Source organism: Prionailurus viverrinus, chromosome B3 (assembly GCF_022837055.1).
Source record: "Prionailurus viverrinus isolate Anna chromosome B3, UM_Priviv_1.0, whole genome shotgun sequence".
Classification (NCBI taxonomy): domain Eukaryota; kingdom Metazoa; phylum Chordata; class Mammalia; order Carnivora; family Felidae; genus Prionailurus; species Prionailurus viverrinus.
In genome coordinates, this window is record NC_062566.1 from 132,242,254 (window position 1) to 132,261,221 (window position 18,968).

The 18,968-nt window shown below is 38.8% G+C and overlaps 1 protein-coding gene across 9 annotated transcripts in view; it reads left to right on the forward strand.

Moving 5' to 3' along the window:
• The window catches only part of UNC79 (unc-79 homolog, NALCN channel complex subunit), a 226,044-nt gene that overhangs the window by 86,383 nt on the left and 120,693 nt on the right, over positions 1-18,968 (forward strand). For all 9 annotated transcript variants that reach the window (XM_047864606.1, XM_047864607.1, XM_047864609.1 and 6 more), the window contains 8 exons: positions 2,283-2,473; positions 3,044-3,167; positions 5,142-5,282; positions 7,412-7,633; positions 9,752-9,979; positions 14,146-14,287; positions 16,018-16,097; positions 16,182-16,330. In XM_047864606.1, coding sequence (XP_047720562.1) covers positions 2,283-2,473; positions 3,044-3,167; positions 5,142-5,282; positions 7,412-7,633; positions 9,752-9,979; positions 14,146-14,287; positions 16,018-16,097; positions 16,182-16,330 — 1,277 coding nt within the window. The remainder of the gene's footprint in view (positions 1-2,282; positions 2,474-3,043; positions 3,168-5,141; positions 5,283-7,411; positions 7,634-9,751; positions 9,980-14,145; positions 14,288-16,017; positions 16,098-16,181; positions 16,331-18,968) is intronic.

An 18,968-nucleotide genomic window follows, 5' to 3' on the forward strand; every position in this document is an offset into this window, starting at 1 on the left:
GAACCACAATTACGTTTTTTGTAAAGATTCGATTAGTAAGGCGAGGACAGTTATTTTTAATTCTTCAAAGAATGGGGCGCCTGGGTGGCGCAGTCGGTTAAGCGTCCGACTTCAGCCAGGTCACGATCTCGCGGTCCGTGAGTTCGAGCCCCGCGTCGGGCTCTGGGCTGATGGCTCGGAGCCTGGAGCCTGTTTCCGATTCTGTGTCTCCCTCGCTCTCTGCCCCTCCCCCGTTCATGCTCTGTCTCTCTCTGTCCCAAAAAAAATAAAATAAACGTTGAAAAAAAAAATTTAATTCTTCAAAGAATAAGATGGCAGCCTTGATAATATTTAATTAAGGAGCTGGGCTACCCCCTTGACTGCATTAATTTGAATTCTTTATATCAATGAGAGGATTTCCAACTAAGGGGAAAACAGAAGATTCCTATGTTCTGAGATGTGTAGATTTAAAGCTGTGCCTTTGCAATATTTTTGTAAATTGTTTGGCGAAGACTTTAGGATATTTTCCTTCCTTCGGAGTATGTCATTCCACTTTAGCCCAATTAAACTTTGGAAGGAAGGCCTCTGTAATAGCTCCTATCAGGCTTTGAATATGGGCCTCTGACTGGATCATTTGCAGGAGAAGGTGGTGGAGGGGAGTTCATGGTGGGGGCAGATTTTAATTTTTGTTCTAAATCTGATTTCTGTTCTAGAATTTTGCTAGGGGAGTCTTTAGGCTAGCTGTGATCTTTTGTGTGTGTGTGTGTCTTACCAGTTTGATCCTCCCATATTGGTAATATGACATTTGTTTAAGGTGAGAACTCTCTAAAATCCTTTTAAATATAACAACTTTTCCGAATCAAAGGATCCATTGTTTAGCTATTGACAATTTAGGAACACCCCAGAGATACTTATTCCAAAATGTGACTCAAAGCCAGTAGGCATTTGGGGCGCCTAGGTGGCTTAGTAGGTTGAGCGTCTGACTCTTGATTTTGCTCATGTCATGATCTCATGGTTCGTGAGTTTGAGTCCCACGTTGGGATCTGCCTTCAACTCTTGGAGCCTGCTTGAAATTGTCTTCCTCTCTCTGCCCACCCCCAAAATAAATAAACTTTAAAACAACAACAACAAGAAAAAACCCCGTAGGCCTCTGAGTGTATGTAACAACAGTGACAGTCCCAGAAATGTAGTCACTTCCTGCAAATTTCTAATCAATCATCTAGGATTTTGGAAATAGGATACCAAATAGATATTTGAGCTTTAAATAGAATTGATTTAATTGTTTTCAATAACTTAGAATTCTAGGAATAAAAATTAAATGTTTAAAATTGGATTCATTTAAAATAAGGTAGTTTCCAACGATTCTTGTATTATATGGTAAAGATTCAGGACCAGTTGAGCTGTTGTTACTTTGACATACATAATAAGAATATAAGGTCTTTATCTAAAATTGGAATTATAAGGGCACCTGGGTGGCTCAGTCAGTGAAGCGTCTGAATTCGGCTCAGGTCACGATCTCACAGTTCGTGGGTTTGAGTCCTGTGTGGGGCTCTGTGTTGACAGCTCAGAGCCTGGAGCCTGCTTCAGATTCTGTGTCTCCTCCTCTGTCTCTCTGCCCCTCCCCCACTTGCACTCAGTCTCTCTCTCTCTTTCAAAAAATAAACATTAAAAAATAAATAAATGACATTGGAATTATAAACAGAACCAGAATTTAATTCGATATAATTTTTTTTGCACTAGAAAATTAATATACTATCTTAGTAAAAAACACGTTTTTTTTTTAAATTAATGAATTCATCCATCCTTAGAACATTTTTAGGAGAAAAATTGTGGCATAATATAGCTTAGGGAAGAATAGCACTCTCTGCCACTTTATTTTCCATACTGAAAAATATTAAATGCAAAAATCTATATTCCTCTGAAGCACAGGTGTAACTGCACGTATGTGTAATGGGTTTGTGAAACTTTAGAAATAATAATGCTCCAATTGTGTGCTCATCCTGTTAGGAATAAATCTTTGGAATTTTAATTCATGTGTGTGATTCGGACTGCAGTAGAATAGTTGAAATCCAGTCTGTGATTAATATTTGGACCTATTTGTAAGTACGGGTTTTTTTTGTAATTAATGTATCCTGATGGTTTATAGATTCTTACATATCTCACTGGGAAGATACTTGGCCCGCAATTCAGATGTAATGGATTTCGGTCTTCCTCTGTATCCATCTCCTTTAGGAAGTCCTTAGAGTATAACCTTAACAGGTGCATTTTGTTCTTTTCCCCTGTGGCTGTGGAAATGCCATCAGGTTGGTGGTTACTGGGATAAATCCTGCAGCACGGTGACTCAGTTGAAGGAAGGTCTCAACCGAATCCTCTGCCTGATCCCCTACAATGTGATCAGTCAGTCTGTGTGGGAGTGTATTATGCCCGAGTGGCTGGAAGCCATCAGAACAGAAGTCCCAGATAACCAGTTAAAAGAATTCAGGGAAGTATTAAGGTGGGTAAGTAGTTTAATGAAGCCACCACAATTATAATGATGTCTGACATTTATTGAGCATGTAATGTGTGCCAGGAACTGTGTTAAGTATTTTATATAATCTTGTTTACTTTTTAACAACCCTATAGAGAAATCTGAAGGTGCAAAATGAAGCAGTTGCAATAAACTGTGCTAAGATGACCTGGAATTGTTGAGAAAAAATTTGGTTCTGGTGGAATAATAGATACACCATATTGTTTGTTTATTTTCAAATATAATTATGATTTGAATAAAGTGGGGAGAATGCAAGAGGATAATGTTTTTAGATGCTGGGGAGCAACTCTAATTCCTTAGAAATGCAATGCTTTCTGTTAAGCCTGATATGAGTATAAACACTAATGTTATTAACAACAGTATGGATTCTTTATTCTAATGAAATAAACTATTATAGTAAAATGAAACATGATAATAATATTTGGAACACAGCCCAATCTAAAGTGTTTGGCTCCCCAAATAAGATACAGTTAAAAAATGCAACTCAACCCTGATATATGCCCATTGGTCATTTACTTTTGTTGCTCTGCTTTCCAGCAAAATGTTTGACATTGAGCTCTGTCCTCTACCTTTTTCATTGGAAGAAATGTTTGGCTTTATTAGTTGTCGGTTCACAGGATACCCTTCCTCTGTGCAGGAACAAGCTTTACTGTGGCTTCATGTGAGTAAATGGCACTTTTAATCATTTGGGGCAATAGTTCTTAGCCTGGGAACTTTAGATCCCTGGGTAGAGGAGCGGGGAGTTATTGTAGAGTCTATAAATTTGCATGTTTGCTGAGGGTAGTCTATAGACTAATAACTCATTGCATAGATAAATAACTATATGTCAAATATATGTGGCTATCATTATGGTTAGTAAAATACAGATTTATGTAATACTATTACTGAATTCATAATAGCTTTTGGTCCTTATGTATTTTTCCATCAATAGATTCTAAAAGTATAATAGGCTGTCTTGTGGGGTTATTTTAAATCTTTTGATATTAAATAGGTGCTTTACTTGGGAAGGTTGAGAGCTGCTGCCTCAGGAAGGTTGAGAGTAGCATGAGCTACTGGAATGCCTTTCTCCCCGGTCTGCATTTGTAACTCCAGCTTATCCTTAAAGCCCAACTGAAAAATGATCTCATCTATGAAGTTTTCTTCACACCCCCATTTTCTCTTTGGAATTCACTATTCCTTCCCCCAGTACTCATACAGGCTCCTTGTGTAAATTTTATTCAGCCTAATATTTAGTTCATTTTTGTCTCTTCTCCTGATTGCAAATGCATGGAGTGCAGGGACCAGGCAGGGCTTTTTTCATTTCGAAATCATATCTCCCTTCATCCTTTCCTCTCAACATCTAGCACATGCCTTGTATTTATTTGATGAATGTTCTTAAAAATTCATTAAATTGAGTTGAATGTCTGTCAGAAAGTTTGGCTAGTTTCAAAAAAGGAGGCCAGAGTCAATGTTTAGATTCGCTATGGGTGCAGATACGTTGCTGTATCACAGAAGGATGAATTTTCAAGTCATGAAGATGCCTTTCTGGGTTCTAAACTGAGGAACAATATTTTTCACAACTGAGAAAGAGTAAAGGGACCATTTTTTAAAAAGTACCTTTTGGACCCAGAATTGTCACATTTCATCCCCAAGCAGATCTCAGCAAGGTTATGTCTCATTTTAGGAAAGCCAGTCCTTCTACAGATGGCTACGTGTTGTTACTCAGTTACATGCCCTTTAGGCTGAGTTCTGTAGGGGTGAGCAGAAAGGGCTCTAAACCTCTGTCCTCAGCATGGCTAGAGCAATTACAGCTGCATGTTTTATGGACGGGGCTTTCCCAGAGTTCTGGTTTGAAGACAGGGTTCTGCAACTGAAGGAGGTTTTAAACCTCTGGTCTAACATTTGGGGAACAGAGTGAACAGTATAGTGATTGGAGCCGACTCATTTATTAATTAATTGTGGAAACATTTTTAGAGTTCCTCTGTGCCAGGCATCGTAATAAATTGGCACTGGGATAAAAATGAGATAAGAGATGGTCCTGTCCTCACACTTCCTTTCTTCAGGGAGCTCACAGCGGGAGAGACAGTATCAAACAGTCAAATATAATGAAAAGTAATCATTGCTCTAATAAATGTATGTACAAAGTTCTAAGGAAGCAGAGAAGAGGGATGAATTAATTCTGTCTGAAGGAAAGATGCATCTATTTCCAAAAATTCATTACAGATAAAGTCACTTGACTTTGGCAGAGGGTACCTGAGCTTGTATCAGAAAGCAAGGTCAGATGGCGCAGTCAGATCAGAGGGAGGATGGACTGGAGGAAGATCGCACACAGGTTACACTAGTCCAGGAGGAAGATGATGAGTAAGGCACTAGCTGTGCTATGGAAAAGAGGAGACAATGTCAAGAGATGCTTAGAAGTTTTAATAGAAATAACATGGCAGTTTATGGGATGCGGGGAGTGGGGAAGATAGAAGGTCCAATAATAACTTTGAGTTTTTACTATGAAAAATTGAGGTTGGCTGTGCTGATAGAATATACGTAAGGCTAAGTATCCTTATGTTCAGTAGTTCACTTTGGGAAAAAATGTTAAATGCAGTTTTTTTTTTTTGAGTTTTAAAGTTTATATTTTGGGGGGATATATGCCTTTTTTCCCCAGGTATTATCGGAGTTAGACATCATGGTTCCACTTCAACTATTGATAAGTATGTTTTCTGATGGAGTTAATTCTGTTAAAGAACTGGCAAATCAAAGAAAATCAAGAGTCAGTGAACTGGCAGGGAACCTTGCAGCTCGAAGGGTAATTATTGCCACAACTGTTTTTGTCTTACTTGTTAAGATTTTGTCAATTATACCAGGTCTAAAAGTAGCATCATAGTAAAATTCTCTAAAAATGCTTTTTCATCCCATCTCACTCTGTTAATCTTTTAAGCACATTAAATAATAGAAAAGATTGATCTAAGATATGTTCTGTATAATCTACAGTCAATAAATTATTGAGTTTTCATTTTCCTTTGAGTTTTTCTCCTGCACATACCTATTAGCTATCTCTCATCCTTGATGAAAGCAAAAAGAGTAGCTTTGAGGTATTCTTCTTCTTTTTTTTTTTTTTTTTTTTTTTTGTTTCTTTTGGTCTCCTGGTGAATAAGAATTCTTTACCAGTTGTTAGGCAGATCAGTGCTTCACTTTGGGGATGAGGAGTTTGGGTGTTTTGTTCTATCATGTTTTGAGAAGATGTGGTCATCTGATGGTTACTGTGAGTGATGCTGTCACTGTGGACCAACTGAGCCCATTTTGGGGGGCCCCTTTGTACTTCTGTGAATGAGAAAAGTCAGTATAGTCTAGTCCGAGGTGTAGGAAAACTATTGGGAATTTCTGATAATATTTTTGTGGAGGACATGATAGAGCTTCTGTTGGTGTGCTGACATTCCTAGACCAGGATCAGTTCTGGAGAGGTTCACTCTCAATGTGATGGCAGGCAGGGACTGTTCGCAACTTTCCCTTGTCAGCCTCTCCATACCATTTTTTCTTACTGTCATTCTACCTGATATCTAGGGACTAGAAAATATATCAGAATCATGGGATCATAGTTTGTATTCAGTGCTCTCTTTTGATTTTTAATCATCATTACTTTTCTTGTCTGCCTCATAAGAACCAGCTGGCAAACATTTTTATGTTGTTTCTTTCTTCTGTAACCTTTAATATTACATAACTTAATTGGTGCCTTATACTGTGCAATATATTCACAGTGAACCATAGCACAGAACTGTGTGAGGCAGTTGGAGAAGAGCTCATTGTCCTCATTTTATAAATACGTAGCCTGAGGTTCAGTGAGTTGAGGTGATTTGCCATAGACAACACTATCAATATCCAGATATTCTGACTCTTGGTGGGGTACTCTTTTTCTTTAGTTTAAATATTGTGTTCAAGGAACTCTCTGGTTATTATATCTTTGAGAGAGAAAATATGATTTCAGAGTGATATACAGGTATGTCAGTCAGGGTCCTGTACAGAATTTATCCTAGATGGTTCAAATGAAGGGACTTTCATGGAGACTTTGCCTATAGAGTTATGGGGAAAGTTAAGGGAGCAATAAGGGTTGGTTGAGGCACCTAGACATCAGCAACAGCTCAGTAGGAAGCCATTAGACCCCTAAGTCTGAAGGAACATGGAAAAGAGTTCCTGGAGCCCATTGAGTGCTGAAATTTTAAGGAAGGGCTGGCTGGAAGAGTAGTGGAGAGATTGCCAGAGATGTAGCATCAAAGCAGGCAGAGGGTGGGAGATACACGTCTACCTCTCTCTCCATCAGCTTCAGGGCTTCTGCTGGTATCTCCCACTGATTGAACCCAACTGGAAGCCAGCTTGCAAGAAAGCTGGGAAAGACTCCAGCCTTGGCATCCTTGGGCATAGAGCAGGGCAGAAGAGGGCAGTGAGGGGCTTGGGTAGGCAAATGGAGAATAATCAGTACAACCAGTACAACAATTTGACATATATTGTTTTCCCATAATAGTTTGATAATTGTACTATCCAGATGCCATTCTTCTTTAATCAGTCATGTTAAACTGAGATTTTGTACTCATGATTCTCAAACTGATCTTTCAATATCTGGTTATGGTTTTAGGTTGATGCAAACAATTTACTTTAATTGCAAATGTGTGATGGGATGAACAATATAATGGCAAAGACAGCTGCCTTCATTCTTCAGGGTGCTGATGTTTCATTCACCTGACAGTCACAAAATTTAGATGATTTTATTCTTGTTTTTATATTTTGAGAAGATCCATAATATTTGAAAGTACTAATGCTATTGACTAAGGAAGGAAATCAGTGTGACAGCTGGAAATACCTTCCATGAGTCTCCAGATATTTTATACAAGCCATTTTAGCTTCTGTGAGTTCACTTATGTGTGTTGATGTTCTTTCTTCTAGGTGAGTGTTGCCTCTGATCCTGGCCGACGAGTTCAGCACAATATGCTGAGTCCATTTCATAGTCCTTTTCAGAGTCCATTTCGGAGTCCTATGCGTAGTCCATTTCGTAGCCCTTTCAAGAATTTTGGACACCCAGGAGGAAGGACTATTGACTTTGATTGTGAAGATGATGAAATGAATCTAAATTGTTTCATCCTCATGTTTGATCTTCTCCTGAAGCAGGTAGCTGAAGCATGAGCTTCCTTTAGTTCAGAGGTGAAGAATAAGGGAAAGCATTGTATAGTGATTCTTGCTATGTGTTTGACATCTTCATACTTGCTGAAATGATGCAACATCACTCAAGACATTTTGCAAACTCCTTTTGGGATTTCCTAGAGTCTGAAAAATACTTGTATGAATATCTGCAATAATGTTGACATGTGAGAATGCATATGAATTTTAGAAACACTCTAGCATCATTAGATGCTGTTGAACATAGATCTGTTGAACATAGATCTATTGAACAAATTTGGGGAACTGAGTAATGCTATTGTTAGAAAGAGCAAGGTACAACTCTACAGTGATGGGCTGATTTAAATATGTTCTAGAAGTTGATTTTTGAAGGTAATTTTAAAAGACAAGTTTAAAAGTCTGGTCGGGAGAACATTTCTTTGTAACTTTTTATTTTGAAATAATTTCAGGCTTGCAGAAAAGTTGCAAGGATAGCACAAAGAATTCCCAAATACTCCTTCCCCAGATTCTCCAGATGTTAACACTTACCACATTTATTTCTGTTGCTCTTAATCTGTATATGTATGTATGAATTGTAGAATTTTTAAAATAAACCACTTGAGGGTGAGTTGCAAATATGGTGCCCCTTTATCCTTAAATACTTCTGAGTGTATTTCCTAAAAAATAAGGACATTCTCTTATATAACCAAGTACAAAATAAGGAAATCAATCAAAATTAGGAAATTAATATTGTTATAATACTATTATCTATTATCTGACCCACAGAAACTAATCATTTTTTAAATTGATATAATGATTATATCTCTATAGCAAAAGAAAAGAAAATATTTTTGATGTAGGACACAACCCAGCATCACTTCGTTGCAAATATTTGTCCTATCTCATTAGTCTTTGTTAATCCAGAGCAGTTCTTCAGTCTTTGTTCATCTTCCATTTTCTTGATTTTTGAAGAGTACAGTCCAGTTATTTTGTAGAATGTTCCTCAATTTGAGCTTGTTTGATGTTTCTTTATGAATCTATTTGGGTTAAGCATTTTTTTTTTTTTTTGGCAGTAACACTACTAGTGTGATTTTATATCCTTTTCAGTGCATTATATCAGAAGGCAGGTGACATGATAATGTTGCCTTACCTGGTGGTGATAACTTGGGAAGGTGATTTCTGCCAAATTTCTCTACTCCAAAGCCACTATTCCCCCCTTTGTAATTAACAAGTAACTTGCAGGCTGAGATTTCCTGTTTCTCATCAGACTTTTACCTAATAGTTTTAGCATCCAGGGCTGATTCATGCCTGGATCAATTATTACTATTATAGTTACCAAATGATAATTTTCTAATTTTATCATTTCTTTTAATTTATTAGCTGGCATTCTACTGAGGAAACAGTTTCTCTTCTCTCCCATTTCTATATTTATTTGTTTTTTTATCTGCATGTACACATGAATTCTTATTTCATTCAGTGAGTTAAAATCTGTTACTATGATTATTCATTTTGGTGTTCATATTGTCCTGTATTTGACCAGTGGGAGTCCCTTTAGACTGGCTCCTGTGTTCTATTGCCATATCCCAGTCATTCCTTGAACACTTCCTCAATTTCTGGCATAACAAGATGTTCCAGGCTCATTTTATGTTTTCCTCACCCCAACCTTGAAATCAGCCATTTCTCCAAGGAGCCCTGGTTCCTCTTAGTGGATAATGGATAAATGGTATTTAGAAACCAAGATCTGGACGTTAGGTGAGGAGCAGCATTTTTTTTAATGTGTAAAATCTCACAAAGTGATAAGTTTAAAAAACAACTTTTTAAAATGTCCTACGTGATTTTAAAAATAATTCCCATTGTGTGTCTTGTGTTTAGAGTCTTTTTAGAAGAATCCATGGAAAGCAATATATATTCATGGTCTATAATTCTTATCATCTTTAAATAACTTAATATTGTTGTTAGTTAGTAAATTTTATCCCCATTTAGTATGCCAGTGGAATATTGGACAAAAGGACCAAATTCCTTCTTCTTTTTTCCCTTTCTTTCTTTCTTTCTTTCTTTCTTTCCTTTTTTTCTTTCTTTCTTTCTTTTTTGTTTTTTGGTTTTTTTGGCCTTTATTTTGATGTCTTTCAGATGGAGTTACAAGATGATGGGATTACGATGGGTTTAGAGCACAGCTTATCAAAGGACATTATTTCCATTATAAACAATGTCTTCCAAGCTCCCTGGGGGGGCTCCCACACCTGCCAGAAGGAAGAAAAGGCAATTGAGTGTAACTTATGTCAGTCTAGTATTCTCTGCTATCAGCTTGCTTGTGAACTCTTGGAGAGACTGGCTCCTAAAGAAGAAAGCCGGCTGGTGGTAAGAAGTTAAAAAAATGAGGTTGCCCTTGTCTGATAGTGATAATGCCTGTAGAAGCATGTATAATGGTGTCTTCTTCCAATATTACATTATGCTCTATGCTGAGTTATATGTGAGACTGTGGTAAAAGAGAAATTTTCCTGTTCCTTCCACCAACTTATGCTCGTGGAAAGGGATATGAGCTGGAGCTATATCATACAGAATTCTTGAGTCTTGAGTTAGTGTTGTGGAACATCCATTCATACAATTTTCATAAATACAAAGCATTACTGGTATTCCAGAAATAACTTTTATTACAAAGTTCAGATAACAGTGAAAACTATAAAATATACATATCAAATATCGAGGACATAGATTGGATATGGGTATTGAGAATTCCTAGGTAACCCTGGTTTGGAAAACCCATTGACTTCATCAACAACTGATAAAGACTTTGCTTCATTTCCTACTTTCCAAGAAAACTGTTTCAACAGGAAACAACTAACATATACCATTCATTAGCTACTCCATACATTAGTTACTTACTGTTTAGCCAGTTTTCATTTAAGACACACACATCACCAAAATACCCTCACACCATCAAAGGTAGATGGATCTGTATTATTTGGGCCTTTGTTTACTTTCTTCTCTTTTTCTTCCTTTCCACTAATATTTATCTAAGTAGAAAGGGACTTCTTAAAAAAATCTTTTTGAGGTATAACATACATACAGTAAATTTTTTCTACAGTTTTTAAATACCTTTCCACCTACTGAACTCGTTTGTCCCATGTGTTGCAAAATAACATCCCTGTAGTATGGTCTTTCAACATTGTCATTGGGTACTTAACCAAAAAAAAAAAAGTCACAGTTCTAGATGATGTGAAAACAAATTAAAATTGGACATCTGGGTGGCTCAGTCGGTTAAGTGTCTGACTCTTGATTTCAGCTCAGGCCATGATCTCATGGTTCATGAGTTCAAGCCCCACATCAGGCTCCAATGCTGACAGTCCTTTTCTCTCTGCCCCTCCCCTTCTTGTGCTCTCTCTCTCTTTCTCTCAAAAATAAATAAACTTAAAAAAAAACCCCAAATTAAAATCAAGAAGCTTAGAGTCTAATCAAGGAGATGTTTAAATAAATGAAAAACCATTAGACACAGTGATTAGTGTGCTGGGTGAGGTCTGGACAAGGGGACCGTGGGGGCAGACAAGGGTCAGCATATCCAGCCTGGAGGTATGGTAGGAAGGAGAGAGCTCCTGGGTTCATATCTGAAAGGAGTGGAGTTAATGAAAGGAAGGTGGTAGGAGAGAAGGACTTTGGAGACCCAGAAAACTCTCTGTTTTAATGATACAGAAGAAAGCAGGGAATGATACATTCAGGAAACTGCAAGCAGTTCAGTGTTGCTGGAGCAGTGAGCAGAATGGGAAAGTAGTGAATGAAAGCTGAGTCAGGCAAGATGGACTCGGTCCTATTTTCACATTCATTAAGGGCTCTGCCTGCCAAACTAAGATGTTTGAATTTTGTCTTGGTGAATGGGGGACTGCTGAAGAATTTAATCAGAGTGGTGATACAATGTGATGAATCTGAGAAATTCATTCTGCCATTGGAGAAGAGGGATTGGAGGATTTGGGCCCTGGGGACAGGTATCTAGTCAGAAGGTTAATGTGGTCACTCAGGGAGGAAATGGGCAAGTCTGAATTAAAGCAATGGTGGTGGGGATAAGAGAAGGGGCAGGCCTGGTGGATTTTTAGGAAAGAGAATCAGCAGTGCTGATTTAGTTGGCATTGAGGTATGCAAAAGTTGAGGACAAACCCATGTTTTCTGGCTTGGGAACTGATAATGTTGCCGTTTATAGAAGATTTTTACTGGTGTACAAGTGATCTTTTTGACAGGAGTGGGCATGACGCAGGCACATTCAGACATGGTGGATTGGGATGCCTTCAGATATCCTGGTGAGGTTGTCATGACCAGCGGGTATGTGGATCTGGTTTTAGGAAGAAGGTCAGAAGTAGATAAAAGTTTGGAGCCGCCAGCACATTGTGTTGGGATGCATAGAATGAGAAAAGAGCCTCGCTAGCATTCTGGGAAGTACCAACTGTTAAGAGGGAAAACAGGAGAACTGATGACCAGAAACAATTTGAGAAGGTGCCAGAGACACAGGGGAAGAGCCAGGGGAGAACAAGAACTCCAAAACCAAGGTAGCAGGCAGTTTTAGAAAAGAAGGAATAGTCGCTCACATGGAGAGAAAAGAGGAAAAATAAAGGATTGAATGTGCCCAGGGGATTTTGAGATTGAGGGTCCTCTATGCCCTTGGGGATGGGAGTAACCATGGATTCCAGGAGTGTGTGCTTAAGAACAGAATCAGCTGAGGGTGTGGCTGCATGAAGTACAGACTTCTCTTTCAGGGAGGGAATGAAAGGGTGAAGGTGATGGAGGCAGATGTCCCGAGCCCTACCCTGTCCCCAGCAGGCTGTCTCTACTGTGCCCATTTTCCCAGCACCATCCCAGGAAGCGAGGAATAAGCAGAAGTGTGGAGGAACTGAGCCATCCAAATAATCTCCCATGTGCATGATGCTTTTGACATTTGTCATGTGCTGGAAGTAACAAATTTGGAGGTGAACCCAAAGGATTCTGTTCTCCTCTCTCAAAGTTTTATGGGAGAGATGCCCATCAATAAAAGAGGGCTGTGCCCTAGAATGCATGGTCTTCACTGTGCATGTCAGCCCCCTTCGCTCTTTAGTTCTCTTCCTGGGACAGGCAGGGGATAAAAGGGCGATGATGTGACATGGGGGCTAGCAGGAGGCTTAAGCTAGTATGCAAGATGGACAACACCAGTCCCTGCCACCTAGCAGGATGATTCCAGACACGTGGGTGAATGTTGAGGAGTCAGTAAATAGCAGGAAACTCTTTACCATATCGAATTTCATGCAACTCACTTTATAGTTTGATTTAGTACCTTGCTCATGGGTGACCTAGGGACAGGTTCAGCCTTAACAAAATTGTGAAGTTGGCAGAGATATTCTTCAGGGCCCTCCCAGCCATTGTGCTCATTTTCTTGTGGGTGTCCTAGCACTTCATCCGTCTTGATCTCCTCACTTTGAGCTGGCTGTCAAATAATTCTTGAGAAAATGTGTAGTGGTTAAAGTGTTACCAAAATAATATGATTTTAAAAGAGGATATTTGAAGTGGGACTTGAAGGAAAGAGGAAGGCTGGTAGAAGAATAATTGGAGATGGATGTTTTAAGTGGCAGCCATAGGAGTGCTCTCTCTCACTTAATCTTTCCAATTTCACCTGTATTTGTAGCTTGTTTTATACATATATATTATATATGACATGTATTATCTATAAATATATTGTGTTCAGGATATTCACATAGTTGTGCAGCCAATCTCCAGGACTTTTTCATCTCGCATGACTGAACTTCTATAGCCCCTAAACAGTAGTTCCCTGTCATCCCCCTTCCCCTTAGTCCCTGGAAACCACCACTGTATTTTTCTGCGTCTCTGAATTTGACTTACTGTAGAGACCTCATATATCTAGAACCATGCGATAACTGTCCTTTTCGTGATTAGCTTATTTCACCTAGCACAGTGTCCTAAAGGTTCATTCATTTTGTAGCATGTGTCAGACTTCCTTCCTTTTTTAAGGCTGAGTAATGTTTCACTGTATGTATATAACACATTTTGTCTATGTGTTCATCTGTTGATGAACACTTGGGTTGCCATACCTAACTCTCTTTAACTCACATGTTATAGCAATTTCTTGCTCCTAAAAATTTGGCTTCTCTGGACAACCAGTGTTTGTGTCTTAATATACTGCTGTGAGCCCTTTATTATTCCCTGCTAATTAAGTCCTATTACTGAACAAAATGTGCATGGATTGGAATCACTTGGTGAGTGAGACAGGCTCATAGGGAAAGCCGACGTAGGCCAATTTAGCAATGTTTTTGAGATTTTTCCATATTTATTTCAAGGGAATTAACATGTTTTGGTAACAGCTGACACAAATCTCCTTTAATTAGTATGGAAAGAAACTCACATTTCTTCTGAGGCAGGTGCATTTGCCCTTTGGGGCTCAGTACAGGGCTGGGACACAGCTGGCACTCAGTCGATCTTTATTGAACTTAGCGAAACCATTCATTACCTCCCCAACAGGCTGCTCACCTGGCTGCTTGTCGTATTTGTTTCAGGAGCCCACAGACAGCCTTGAGGACAGCCTCCTTTCTTCCAGACCAGAGTTTATTATAGGCCCTGAAGGTGAGGAGGAGGAGAATCCAGCAACCAAGCATGGGGAGAACCCAGGCAGTCGCGCCGAGTCCACGGAGCATGCTGGTAGGTGAACTCTGGCATATCCCAGTTTGCACAGGCCTAACGTTCAGAGCCCTGGTTTTTTAGATTACTGTCGACTTGGGCAAGTTCAGGCTCGGTGTCCCTAGTGGAGACTGGTGCAAATGAACCATTTCCCCTCAGATTATGAAGTGAGCAGGTCCAGGATGTGCTCCTAGTAGAGCCGCGGTCACTGAGCATCTTTCTGGCAGCACGTGCTTCTTATCAACAAAACCTGTCACGTTAGCAGCACCTTCCTACTTATGGCGTATCATGTTCTCACTGGAAAAGTAGCTCTGATCCAAAGCTGAACGACTGGAAAGGAGGGTTCTGGCACTCTCAACAGCCATATAGGGCATTTGGCCAAAGCAGAGGGTTTTGGGAGAGAGCCAGTGGAACTTGAGCTCATGCAGCTTCTGTGCCCCAGGCCCTAAAGGAAGCAAGGATTTCACTTATGATCCAATAACCTGCTTGAAGTTCTCTCTGTCTCCCTCTGCCCCTCTTTCCTTCTCTCTCTCTCTCTCTCTCAAAAAAAAAGAAAGATTAAAATAACATTCAAGTGCAAGATTGCTAATGAACTATTTATTGTATATGCTAAGAGAGTTTGACTCCTGTTGTCTCTGGTTCCAGTAATTGCCAAAACTTAGAATAGTGATTTGAAAACATTTTAGATTAGTTTATACATCTGGCTAACTTGTGAATTCTTTTCTCTAGCATGCCTCATGTACCATAGACCACCATCCCACTGTAAGAGCAAAGGTATTAGACTCACAGGAAAATAAAATCATGAGTAGTTGTTCTGATTTCAATATGCCTAACTTCTTTAAAGAAAATATTTTTTAATGTTTATTTTTGAGAGAGAGCATGAGCCAGGGTAGGGGCGGAGAGAGAGACACACACACAGAATCCAAAGCAGGCTCTAGGCTCTGAGCTGTCAGCATAGAGTCCAGAGCAGGGCTCGAATTCACAAACTGTGAGATCATGACCAGAGCCGAAGTGGGTCACTTAACTGACTGAGCCACCTAGGCGCCCCTCTAGGTGTCTTAAAGAAGTTAGGCATATTCAGGGGTGCCTAAGTGGCTCAGATGGTTAAGCAACTGACTTCAGCTCAGGTCATGATCTCACCGCTTGTGAGTTTGAGCCCCATGTCAGGCTTTGTGCTAACAGCTCAGAGCCTGGAGCCTGCTTTGGATTCTGTGTCTCCCCACCCCACCCCCCCGCCCCCGCCCCTACCCTGCTCGTGCTCAGTCTCTCTTTATCTCTCAAAAATAAATAAAACATTAAAAAAAATTCCCTTTGGCATGAGTCCATGGGATAAATTCCTCCTTAGGTGCTAATACAACCTGAATACCTCTCTTTAATACCTTCTTATCTCCTTTTCAATAAGGAAGGCATACCTAGTCAGACACCAGGCCCCTATAGGTACCAGCCAAACTGTCTGACCACAGGAGCATAGGGCTGGGATGGAGTGGCTTTAGGGAGTCAAGGACATCTGAATATATGGTGGGCTACAGTGGAAAAGGGAAGCTGAGAACCCTGAATCTAGAAGGTTTCCTGAAATTGCATCATAGAAGGGATATATGCTACCCTGGAAAGGCAATAAAAGCATTACATAACATGCCTTTTAATGTAGTATATATTTATTTCTACTCCTCTTGGTTTTATGGTCTTTATCAGGTCATGAGTGGTGGGAAAGGAAGAGGTATGCTAACCTTTGTGTAATAATTTCTTCACAGCAATAAAGAATGACACTGAGAGAAAGTTTTGCTACCAACAACTTCCAGTAACTTTGAGACTAATATACACCATTTTCCAGGTATGTTTTTTGAGATATTTAAGGGTTTGCTTTGGTAGCATTGCTATTTAGGGTAACTCAGTAACCATGTGGTTCTGTGCATAGGAAATGGCTAAGTTTGAAGAGCCAGACATTCTTTTTAATATGCTCAATTGCCTGAAGATTCTCTGTCTACATGGAGAGTGTTTATACATCGCTAGAAAAGACCATCCTCAATTTTTAGCCTACATTCAGGATCATATGTTGATTGCAAGGTATGTCTTCCTGTTAATTTGTTTCTATTTTAGACCTTAGCTATGAAAATCAAAGTTAGGACAAGTCTTACCAACTCATTTGGGTCATTTCTGGGAGCCTGGACAGCCCAATCGCCTATAGGAATGACTTTTTTTTTTTTTTTAACTTCAGTATATCATTTATTATATTTTAGGGCAATCTCGTTAATCTTATAATTATCTTTGTTTTTCTCCAATGTCTATTTTTCTTAAAAGACTTTATTTAGATTTTTTTTTTTTTAAATTTTTTTTTCAACGTTTATTTATTTTTGGGACAGAGAGAGACAGAGCATGAACGGGGGAGGGGCAGAGAGAGAGGGAGACACAGAATCAGAAACAGGCTCCAGGCTCCGAGCCATCAGCCCAGAGCCTGACGCGGGGCTCGAACTCCCGGACCGCGAGATCGTGACCTGGCTGAAGTCGGACGCTTAACCGACTGTGCCACCCAGGCGCCCCTATTTAGATTTTTTTAATTTCAAATTTCATTTGGGTTTTGATGAAATTTGAAATAAATGTATAGATTAATTAAGAACATTTCCTTTAAAAAATTATAAGACTTCTCTATTCAAGTCCTCTTTTATTTTCCTCAAATGTTTTTCATTATTTTCATTCTGCCTTTTTTGTTGTTGTTGTTCTTTTCCAGGAAGAAATTTTAGTGTTATTACAAACCTTATTTTTTTTCCACTCATTATATTTTCTGATTACAGCTCAAGTTTAGGAAACTCCTGGTTTTTGAATTTTTTTTTACCTTATGAGTTTAATCAGTTCATTTTTATTAACTTTTAAAAACATATTGTAGGAATGCCTGAGTGGCTCAGTTGGTTGAGCATCTGACTCTGTTTTGGTTCAGGTCATGATCTCACAGTTTCATGGGTTTGACCCCAGGTCGTGCTCTGTGCTCACAGTGCTGAGCCTGCTTGGGATTCTCCCTCTTCCCCTCTCTCTCTGCCCCTTCCCCACTTGTGCCGTCTCTTTTTCTCTCAAAATAAATAAATAAACTGTAAAAAAAAATTTAAAAACATATCGTAGGCACTGTCTTATGTTTGCCTGATAAATTTTTGTCTATTCCTTTGTATCAATAAAATTAATTGGCATATCAATATTGAACAATCAATAAATAATGGATAGTTAATGATCAATATCATTTCACTTTATTTTCTGTCTTCTGCTAATAGGGACTGAACATTCTTTGTTTTTATTGTCATAGGTATAACTTCTATTTCTTTGATTGAGTCTGATTTTTAAGTATGTAAACATGAGGAATAGTAATTTTGTTTGCTAGATTCTTTATTTATTTATTATTTTTTAAATATAACTTATTGTCAAATTGGCTTCCATACAACACCCAGTCCTCATCCCAACAAGTGCCCTCCTCAATGCTCATCAACCACTTTCCCCTCTCCTCCACCCCCCCATTAGCCCTCAGTTTATTCTCTGTGGAATACTACTTGGCAATGAGAAAGAGTGAAATCTGGCCATTTATAGCAAGCAATGTGGATGGAACTGGAGGGTATTATGCTAAGTGAAATAAGTCAGTCAGAGAAAGATACCATATGTTTGCACTCATATGTGGATCTTGAGAAATTTAACAGAAGACCATGGGGGAGGGGAAGGGGAAAAATACTAGATTCTTTAGAAATAGAAAAGGCAAAAAAAGGAATAGTTAGTAATCAGTTGTTGGATGGCTTAAGAATATAGTGTCCCCTAGAAAAATGTCAACATGTGCTAAGTTACTCTATACATAGTATTATCTAGTATAACATTACTACTAAAGACTTACTCAATTTCTTACTTGAAATAGAAGTGCTAACAGACATCAGAAATCTCTCTGCATATTGTCTGATAAGGTAATTTTTAGAGACTTTTGAAGCATTTTAATAAAAATAATAAAATATTGCCCTGGATTTATATAGAGTTTTTCTTCCTGAGAACCTTAAAGTAACTGTTATTGTCTTCCAGGAAGGAAGTCAGAAAAATATTATCCTCATTTATATGTAAGAGAATGAGGTGGTAAGAAAAGTTTTGGTGACAAAACTGACTTGAGGCTTTATCTGTCTTCGCTCATTTTTTCATTTATTGAGTCATTCATTCAACAAATATTATTGGGGGTTTATGATACATGTTTTTATTCTACGCACTTTGGGAATTCACAATCTAGTTTGGAAGGGGGTGAATACTATTTTTACAGAAGGTGACCACATAATTTGCTCTTCACATTGGTCTACTTTTGAGAATGAAGAAGGGGTGATGTTCATAATGACCTCAAACAATAAGCATTAAGTAGACTAAGATCTGGTTTAAACTGAGACACATGGTCACCCTGTGTATATGTGAGTCACTGTCAATCCAAGGGATGTGTGATGGACTATTTGGATAGTTTGAGGGTGGGAGTGGTCATTTCTGGTTGACTAGAGAAGGGCTCAGGAACAGATACCATTTGGATGGACATTGAGAGGATGATAAAATTTTAACAGGTAGAGATGTGAGATGGGCAGGACATTTTGTGGAAAGTTGGAATGTCAAGAGTAAAGATGGCAGGGTTAGAAGGAAGGGACAAGAAGTGAGTAGTGCATACTTAGGTGGTACCAAGGTTTTATTTTTTGCTGCATGGTGTGGCTTT